The following is a 10,290-nucleotide window of genomic DNA, read 5'->3' as shown; positions in this document are numbered from 1 at the left end:
CCCCCCCCCCCCACCACCACCACCACCACCACCACCTCCTCCCTCCATCCATCCTTTCCTCCCTCTGTACCGTCCATCTTTGTTCTGTGTACCAGCAGGCTCCCTGGTTGTTGAAGGGAACCACAGGTAAACAAACAGAAAGGAGAAGGGAGGGAGGGAGAGGGAGAGTGGTTGAGGGTGAGTGGTGGCTTTGAGGGGGAGGTGGGGGGGGAGATCCAGATGGTGCAACAGATGTGCTAGCAGCAGCAGCTCTGCTGTGCAGACAGACAGGGAGCTCTGAGCTGGGTCTCTCTGCTCTGCTCCCATCACCTTCCCTCTGCTCTTCCCCGCTATTCTCTCTTCTCCTCTTATGGCTTCTGATCTGCTCTTTTGAGGTCACTTCAGCTCTAATGATTTGTGTTCTTTGTTCTTTGTGTCTGTCTCCTCCCACTCTGCCCATGTTGTGTTGATGGCACAGTAAGAAGACAAAAAACACCCTTCAACTGGAAGATGCAGGTTCAAGACCCTGTTCGGGCTAAGATCCACCCTGCTGTAGTGTCCTTGAGGAAGAGACTGAGACGCTCCCAGCTCAAGGGCTGTGATTCTGCAACTGACCCTGATTAACTCTCCTGTTTGGCTTCTTGTGGTTCTGAAAATTTAACTCAGTGTGCTCCATCCTGTTTAGTTCTGCTTTATTCCCCCCCCCCCCATCACACTCCCCTCTGTGTAAGACAACTAACAAGCCCGTGTACCGCAGTGGCCCACAGTAAACCTAGTGAAATAGCAAATGTGAGGACTTGCTGCTGTGCAGCCGCGTTGAGATGGTCTCAAGTGTGTGTGGCTCTCTAATGAAAAGCATTTAATGCAGCCCCCTTGGGGAGTCTGACCCCCCCAATGTCCACCTGATTTGGCTCCATCACATCTGCCAGATACAATCCACTGCCAATGGATACCAGCACTGGAGAGTAGAATTCACTTGAGAATTATTTCATTTTCAATCATACTTTTTATGTTTGTTTATATCTCTTTTTCTATAAATTCTGCATAGCTGCAGAAGGAATGCAACAATGATCCTTCTGCGAACACACTCTTTCTCTCTTTTGATTTTTTTTCATCACTAACAGTTAACCGACAAGATTAGTGCCTTGCATGCAGGGGTGCTGTGGTTGAAGTATTGCAGCCCAGCTACAACGATAACCGACGCACAGGTTAAATCTATAATGTATCTCCAACTGCAGGTTTTGCACAAAACAGGCAAATGTCCTCGGATCACCCGACTGGGACAGCTAGCAGCCCCAATGTTGCATGCATTGTCGCGGACACATCCGGACAAGTCTCTAAATTAGATTAAGACAGAGAGGTAAGAAGGAGACAGTGGAAGCTCTGCTGCAGCCAAGACCAGCAACAGCCCTGAAGGTGGAAGCACTCACCTCTCTGCTGGTGTTGATCCTCCGTCTGCTCCAGCAGCAAAGCCAGCTCTCTCTCTCGTTCCTGCGCTGAAAGGGTCGTAGACGCCATTTCCTCCTCATGAGCCCGCTCTGAACTCTCTCTGTCCTGTCTGGGGAAGAGGACCGGGGTGTTAAACTGTAAAATTTCTGAACAGTTCATTAAATGCATAATTTAAATCATATAACATGGCTACCTACAGTGTGTTTAAAACCAGTGTTCATCCAAACAGAGACACTAAATGTTAAGTCTGTGATTGAGAGGATGTACTTGTGGTTGAGCATGTCAACACTGTAGGCTACAACGTCGGTCTTAAACATCATTTATTCTACCAGGTAAATTTAAGTGGTACTGAATGTTTAGCATTTAGTAAACATAGGCTTGTTTCACTAAAAGTGATTACATGTCAATCAAGTTTAGCATTATATCACACAAAGCAGTGTTTTTGGTGGTCGGGCTGCTCTTAGTTTACTTTAGGATCAGAGATTGTGCCTGTTACATTAAAAACAAACTGCATACTAGTTTAGACGACATAGAACACATCAGTTAGGATCAACAACCGATTGATTGATGCATTTCTAATCAATTCCATCATACTTTACAACCGTTTCTGGTAAAAGATACAAAAAAGGTTTTTGATGGGTGTAAAGTAGATCAATAATGTAAAAAAAGGACTAAGAGATAGACAGAGGTGAGAGAGAAAACAGGAGGAGAGTAAACATTGTACAAACAGGAGAATGGAAGAAAGTACAGAAAGGAGAATGTCAGAAAACACTTAGAAGGCTAAAAGCGTCAGACCACTGACGGCTTGAGGACCCCCGAGTGATACTGCAGCTGTCTACGAAACACCAACACTCGCACAAATACAACGGTCCATTTCAGACTCCTTTGCAAGAGTATAAAAAGAAAAGATTGCTCTGCCCTTAGATATTACTTTGCTTAAGCTGCCCGTCATCCTCTGAATTTCCTGTGCAACTTGTGTCAATATCATTCAGTTTCCAGTTTGCCGAAAACACATGTGACGATACAGCTACGTAACATCAGCTGATCAATCGCATCTTATTTTTACAAGAGGCTACTTACACGACGTCTACATAAGAATAACTGTATGACTTCGTAGTACGACAGGGATGCTGGCTAGCATGACACATTTGGTAGCGATCAAGTAGCTCTAATCTCCCTGTTCGTTCATCTCATCATCAAAATTGTGCAGGTAAGACGCAAACTAAAGTGGCTTTTGAACAACGCTGCATTTTACTACCGTTTAAACCAAACTTTCTAACTCAGCTAAGTCCAAATTACAAAAGGAGAGAAAAGAAAAACTACAAAGACAGGAAAAAAAAAAAACGAACAAATAAACAGAACTCTTCCTGAAGTCCAAAGGCGCTAATGAAGAGAGAATTCTCCAGTTTAAGTGAAAACTTTTCTCCCCTACAGCGCTTGGCCTGCATCTCTAAAGTGACCGCGTCTGTCTGTTCCTTCGTGTGTGTGTGTGTTCTCCTGCTGTCCTGCTGTCTGGGGTGTGAAAGCGGGTGGCGGGTGTGCAGGGGACACAAGGAGACTGTGTGTGTCTGTACTCGTATGAGTGTGTGCGTGTGTGTGTGAGAGTGAATGAACCCCCGCTGGGCTTGAACAGCAGCCTGAGCCACCAAAGCGCACACCAGGGCTCAGCGGGAGATGGCGGGCAGGCGTTGCCAGCCATTTGGTCCTGCAAAAGGTTCCAGGGGGCCGTGTGTATTTGCGTATGCCTGTGTGTGTGTGTGTGTGCGTGTGTTTGTGTGCATTTGGGGTGGGGTGCGGGGGTGGGAGTCACACCAGACCTGTTTACCCACCAATTAGCATCAGACAGGCCGCCAGAAAGTTCCAGCAGTCAGCAATAGAGTGGTGGTGAGGAAGAGGAGAGCGATGGAAAACAAGAAAGGCAAAAGCACAGAGAGCTACACATTTGGCATCTGTTTGATTTTGCTGATCTACTGAAACAACAAACTAATAAAGTTGTACGCAACAGAGCAGACTCCGGGCCTTCAGCTCTGGGGACAACTACAACCAATGTAATGTATAAATGCAATCTCGAGGAGGGTCAATGGTTCTAAGTTCAGTTCAATAAGTAAGACCTGAGGGTTCGGATCCTTGTGGCCAGAGCCTGAAAGCCTCTTTGAGGATCAAATCAAAGCTGGGAAGTCGGGCGAAGTTATGAGGTTCTTTACCCTGCGCCATTTTGTATCCTCAATCCAAAGCAACGCGTTTACTTGCAAACTGCTGTCACAAAATGGCTGCTGATGAGCACTGTCAAATTAAAGCATAAAAAAGAGAAAGCAAAGGAGAGATGTCAGTGGAGAGCCAAGCCCTGGAGCAAGCGTTAAGGGCGGCGGGTAGAGCAGAGGCTGGATATGTGGGGCTGGAGCTGGATAATTCTCCCTGGACAATAATCTGCCTTCCAGCTAATTGGTGAATGGGCTCTGGGTTGCTGCCTGTGGCAGGAACTCTTGTTTGGGCCTAGGAGGCAATAGACTGAATGTTCAGTTAGCGGATAGCTGGGCCTGTTTGTATATGCCTGGCCTGATGCACTGGAGGACAGCTTGATAAGTATGGCGAGGGCGGCATGGGCCAGGGGCCTAAGGTAGGCTGGAATAGCTCTGGGGCTGCGGCCAGGTACAGTGGCTGCTGGGTAAGTGGGAGGTGGCAGAGGCGGTGGCTGGCTGGCTAGCTGGCTGGAGCAGCGAGGAAGACGAGGGGGCCCAGTCTGCGCGGCCTGCCTAAGTGGGCACTATTCAAGCTGTTGCCCATTAGATGTGGGGTGCCAGGGCCTGACCAAGCACAGAGTTTGCAGCACCCCATGGTGCAGCCGGCATCCCACGCCAGAACCACCAAATGCCGCGGTTTATCAGAGAACGAGCACAAATTGGAGTCAGACGGTGGACTTGGAGGAATTGGAGACATTCGCCAACGCCAGACACCACTGACCGCTGTTTGGACTAAAGTGAAATAGACGATACTCCCTCCCAATAAACACAATATCACCCGACACATACACACACAGTGGAATCACACAGAACATGAACACACACAAATAATATAGAAAAATCTGTGTGTGAATGTAAATTACAACAAAATATATGACTATATTTTGTTGTAATTTAAAATAACTAAGAAACAAAATAATATGCATAAAGACTAATGGAAAACTGAAGAGAACGATCCAACAAGCGAATCGTACGAATCGTTGAGGACGAGATAGGAAATCAAGAAAGACGATAAAGTGAAACTACTTCTGTCACAGAGGACATCTGGATAAATAGCTGTACTTATGGCAAATTTCCTGATCCGATATATTGTCAAAAATTAAAAAATGAGTGTGGTTTTAACAGATGACAGATTTGTGTATTACCTGTCATATCTTAACTAGATCGATTATACAGTATCAACAAAAATAAGAAATGTATAATCTCCTAAATACCTTTAAACATGAACCTATATTTTAAACGATTACATTTCCTTTGAAATCAATCATTTAAACTGAGGCACCTGCAGCTCAAATAAATATCTGATGAGACTTGATTGTGATTTACTTAAATGCACTGATGCTGTTCTATAAAATTACAACTGTTAACTATTTGCTCAACTGCTCAAAACGGTGACACTCCTGATGATTCATTTCTTGTGGAGGAATTCCAGCGGATCCACAGCTATTCATGATAGACTGCATCAATCAGACTGGATTAATATTCAACAGTTTGATACGCAGAACTACAGAGATGATTCCTTCTAATGTGTGAGTGGGCTTGTTTATGTGTGCGACTGAGAGACGGTGAGACAGAGGCCTTGTGTAGGCCCGTCTACCCGACACTGCCAACAAAGGCTGAGTGCACCGCAGAGAAAATAAAGTGACATATTGAACATTCGCTGCGCTGCGTATCATTGATGCGGCGTACAATAAACATCTGAATTGTTTTCGTGTGGCAGACCGCACGGCCGCGTCACACGATCTTCTCTCACACGCACCTCAATGTGTTTTAGCACATTTTTATTAAACCTCGGGGTGATGTAAGTCGATCACTCTGCTCCCACATCATTTTCTGACACTCCTCTCATTGCTTTATGAAACCAACACCTCAAACACAGAGGCGGCCTGATGCAGCCTCGACGCTCCTTTACTCTGTGCCCAGCCCATCTATCCGTCCATCTATCTATCCGTCCACAGCGTTCTCATCTCTGCTCCGATAATTTTTTTCTGCTGTTTCCATCTCTCCCTCCTCCCTCCCCTTTGCCTCCCACCCTTTTTTTTTTTCCTGTAACTAAACTGGCTGTGTCTCTCTCCATCTGCTGGTTCTTCCTTCAGCGGCCCTGCACCTGTTCACACCTCCTCTCCTGTTGGCCACCTCTTCTCTCTTCTCTACCCCCCCTTTATCTCCGTCTCTCTCCCTCTCTCCCTCCCTCTCTCCCTCTCTCTCTCTCCCTCCCTCCCCTCCCTCCCTCTGCCAGGCCCGTTCCTGGCTCAGTTAGCCTCTCTGTCATTCAATCCATCTGTCTGCAAGTCAACTTTGTTTACAGCGGGCGGCCCAAGCCTCTTTTCTTCTTCAAGGAGCGCTGAAGCCCCCCCACTGCCATCAAGGCCAGCGGCGAGCCAATCGAGCCCGGAAAAAAACAACAACCTGCAACTGTTAAATTAACACAAAAAATAAATGTGCCTTCCCTTTCAGACACACGTGCATAAGTATGGACAATAACTCTTAAAATATGCACATCTGAACATATTTCACTCCATGAATAAATACATGCGTGTCCACACAGACATGCTACGAATGCACGACCCTCAGAGAAACAAACATTTGCTGTTGCAGCACACCTTCCCTCAGAGGAGGAAAAAACAACAATTCCAGTAATTAGCTGCTGATTGGCCTCTGTCATCATCTATCTGCTCACAAAACAGAGCGAGAGAAGTTTAAAAGTCCTAATTGGCACAGGCGACTGATGGTCTTAACACAGGAAGGACGGACCGGCAGCGCAGGCATCTGTGATTTTAAAAATAAACACACAGCATACGTACAATATGCTCCCATACTGAGCATCCCAACCCAGGAAACCCAGGACTCTACAGAAATAGTTGTGGATAACATATGCGGCAGGGCTGAGGGTCGAATCAATCTCAGCTGCGAAGGTAAATAATCGGCTGGAATTCATTATTTCAATCAGGAAACCAGTTAACTTATTTCTCATTAGACATTTGACGAAGTATATAGTACATGTTATATGAATGTTACAATATAAATGTCTAATGTAATAACATATTTGTAGGATTATAGAAGTAAAAACAGGAAAAGAAATAAGTGTTTACAAGTCTACATATAGAATTGATATATTTCTTAAGACGAAAAAAGAGCGATGACAGAATGTTTATGAGGAGAACAAATATATAGAGCATTGAGAGAGAAAGGTGTGCAAACTGAACGTTTGTGCCACATGGAGTGTTCTCTCCGGTGTGAGCTCAATCCACCTGTGCTGGAATCCACTTCACACCTGAGACCTGATGTCGTTCAAACGCTCCTCACCCCTTCCACCCGGATATGAGCTTCAGGGCAACTGGCAGGAAGGAACATGTGCCATCTCTCTCTCATTACCCACCCAAGTTATCGTCAGTGAACTCCTCTATTATCTTCTTACTAACTCGCCGCTTTTCCTCACTTCTCCTCCTCCCCTCGGTCCTGGGCCAGTAGATCAGATGCCTAGAGAGGCGGCCATTGAGCTGGAAAACAAAGACAGGCTTTTTTTTTTTTTAACTCAGTGGGGGGGACTGAGGCTGGAGAAGGAACTGTAGGGGGGATTGAGCCCATCCGGTGTCCGCCTTTATACACACACCATCGCCAGCCTCACTGCTTTCCTCCTCTGCTCCCCTTTTACCTCCTCCATGCCATCCACACACATACAAAACTTCCTATGTATTCTCCTGAACACTGTCCTCCCCACAACTTCCATATGTCCTCTTCTCTTTCATTCTCATCTACCTTTATCTATTCGCCCTTCTTTTCTTGTCCACCGTCGGTGTCATCGTCCTCCTTCCTAATCGCCTGTGTCTTTGTTTACATCTCTTTACTAACAGACTGCACTAAACAGCGCTACTGTCAGGGTCGTGTCAACGTGTCTTTCAACCTGGTTCACACAGCGCTTTGTTCTGAACGACGAGCACATTGATATGCATAAATAAAGCTTTGGTGGTTTTTTTACATTTTCACTGAGTGCATGAACATAAACAAAAGCTCTAAATAGCAATGCAGCGACGCCTTTTGAAGTATTTTATGTAAAAAAACAAAAAATACAACCTATGGGGATTATCTTTCATTTTAGGACTTCTTCTGGTAATCATTACAATGCAAACAAAACAAAATAAACATTCACTTAGCAATGCATTATTTGAGAATACATGCATATGACAGCCATTAAAAAAAAACACTTGATCTCTGTCCGCAATATTTGTTTTTGGGAAGTTTCTTTCAGATGTCATACAACCTCAATTTAGCGTAATTATGGAGCAGCTTTGATCGATTTCAAATAAAGCATTATTTTGATAACTGAAGGTAATCCAGTACAGGTAGAGGAATTTGAGGGAGCATCTTGCTGTCTTCTCCCATTATTCAACACCATGCGTAACTCCCTCTCTTCTCCTCCAGTATTCCTCCGTCTGTATCTTCCAGAATATCTCCACGCAGCTGCTACCTTGAACTCATCCTGTCCTCCCCACCATCTCTTGTCCCCGTCTTTGTGATCATCTCCCGATACAATCTGCAGACGGGGGCACTGCCCTACATACTACCTACGAGGCACTGCTGCGCCCAAAGAGGGCGACAGAAAGAAAGGGATGGATTGAAGGCAAGAGAGAGAGAGAGAGAGAAAAAAAAGAACAAAGAGCCGCTATATGAAAGATAAAAATGAAGAGGATGAAAAGATAAAAACATAGATCAATCTGGTGGAAGAGAGGGACAGAGGTAAAAGAGAAATATATTCAAAAGAAGAGCAGCGAGAGGTTCTGTTATGTTGGATGAAAGCTGTGCCTACTGGGCAGTGGGCACCGTGTAGAGTCACTGATGGTGCCACCCTCACAGCAGGGGTGTGTGAAGGCACAAGGTTGACCAGATGACTGACTGACTGACTGAGACACACACACACACACACACACACACACACACGGTACGTGGGTCACGGTAAGGTGAAGGCAGAATACACGGTATGTGGATTGATGCACGTTCACAGGTGCAAGTTCTGCTTGGAAACTTATAGTCGTACACGGTTGGCAACATATGCTGAGGTAAGCACAACAAGCGTGAGTCGGTCACACTGTGGCGAGGAGAGAGTCGTGTAGAAGACGACTGTGGTGTGCAGGTGATTCTCCACTGTTGTAGGGTGTGTGAATGGAAACGCATCAAACGTGGTAACGTACGTTTCACGGCATCACCCAGATGTGCAAGTATAGCCTTATTGAAGCACTCCTCCTCATGTGAAGTTCTATTTTTTATTATTTTATGTATTTTGGTATTTTCAATTCCATAGCACAAGAGATGCCTTTCAGCTGTACAGCCTAGCACAGACCCTAAACCCGGGTATGAACTCAAACGTAACTTCTGTGTACCGTTACACCCATACTTTGAGTGTATTTCAAGGTATGCATAGTTTGAAGTGGTGGCTTTACATATGTACTCCACATTAGAGATAAAAAAAAAGAAAGATGAGCATAAGTGAGGTGAAGAGGGTATGGTGAATGGAGGGCTGGTGCTCTCCCTTTAGGTCTCTGTCCTCCAGCAGTAGTGTCTGTATGTAGGCCAGTGTCCCAGGGCACACTTGGCTGGGGTGACAACAGTTGTAGCCGACAGATTTGCCTCCATCTTGCCTGAGGTCTCCCAGTCAGCGATCTGTCTATTCGATCCATTCCCAGCCCCGCAGGATGGACGGATTACCCCTCTTCTTAATAATTCTGGTACTTATTGTGTGTGATTTTCCACTGCTGAATTTAGAGCATCTATAGTTTAGCGATATTTCTAGTGCAAATAAGTTCATGCAATTCCAGAGTTAGCGAGGCATGCTTACAGGGCTCATGGTATCATTTATCTTCTGCATGAAACAGAAGGATTATGGATGGAAGGAGCAGTGGAGAGATAAAGAAAACTCTATCTACGTTTACCAGCTGCCCTGCATGTGGGAATAAGAGTTACCATGATCAGAAATAACACCAATACAGACTAACATGCTGAATCGGGTATCGGGCGAGTACACAAGTCTATGCACAGATATCCTATTATCATATTTATCAGCACATTTAAGCAACACAGGAACAAAAACAAGATGCGTGACCCGCCGCCCTATTCTTATATTCTACTCAATCAGTACTGCTGCTGCTCAAGAGGCCACGTTTTTAAAAAAAAAGGTATAGTGCCGATTTCACTCAACTGTGTTGTATTTCCACTTGTTAGTACCCAGCTTGACAAAAGAACACATTCTGTTTTAATTAGTGTCAGATCAAGTAACTCAACACGGATGAACTTACAACTAAAGACCAGAGAAAGAAAGATGGAGCAGAGTAAGACAGTGAGACGGTCTGACCGAGGGAGACACAAAAGGAGATGGAGAGTCGAAGAAAGTGAAAGAAAGACAAAAGACTAAGTAGGTCTCAACAGATTGAGCGAGAGAGACAGTGAGAGTGCAGAAGAGAGAGAGAGGTGAGAAGGCAGGATGGCAGAGAGGGCACTCCGACAGCGAGGAGAGGAGAACGCGGCAAGGTCTCGTCACCGGGCCGACGGGCCCACCACTGTCAACATCATGGCACTCTGTGACACACACACACACACACACACACACACACACACACACACACACACA

At 45.5% G+C, this 10,290-nt stretch overlaps 1 protein-coding gene across 1 annotated transcript in view; it reads right to left on the bottom strand.

The window, feature by feature from the left end:
- Positions 1–77: 77 nt before the first annotated feature.
- sdccag8 (SHH signaling and ciliogenesis regulator sdccag8) overlaps positions 78–10,290 on the bottom strand; it is a 21,780-nt gene continuing 11,567 nt past the window's right edge. The window contains exon 14 of the mRNA XM_031877513.1: positions 78–1,537. Coding sequence (XP_031733373.1) covers positions 1,327–1,537 — 211 coding nt within the window. The 3' untranslated portion in view covers positions 78–1,326. The remainder of the gene's footprint in view (positions 1,538–10,290) is intronic.

This window comes from Anarrhichthys ocellatus, unplaced genomic scaffold, assembly GCF_004355925.1.
Source record: "Anarrhichthys ocellatus isolate YVR2014 unplaced genomic scaffold, GSC_Weel_1.0 scaffold3, whole genome shotgun sequence".
NCBI lineage: Eukaryota > Metazoa > Chordata > Actinopteri > Perciformes > Anarhichadidae > Anarrhichthys > Anarrhichthys ocellatus.
Note: the sequence above shows the minus strand (reverse complement) of the source record. Positions and strands in the feature narration are given on the sequence as shown.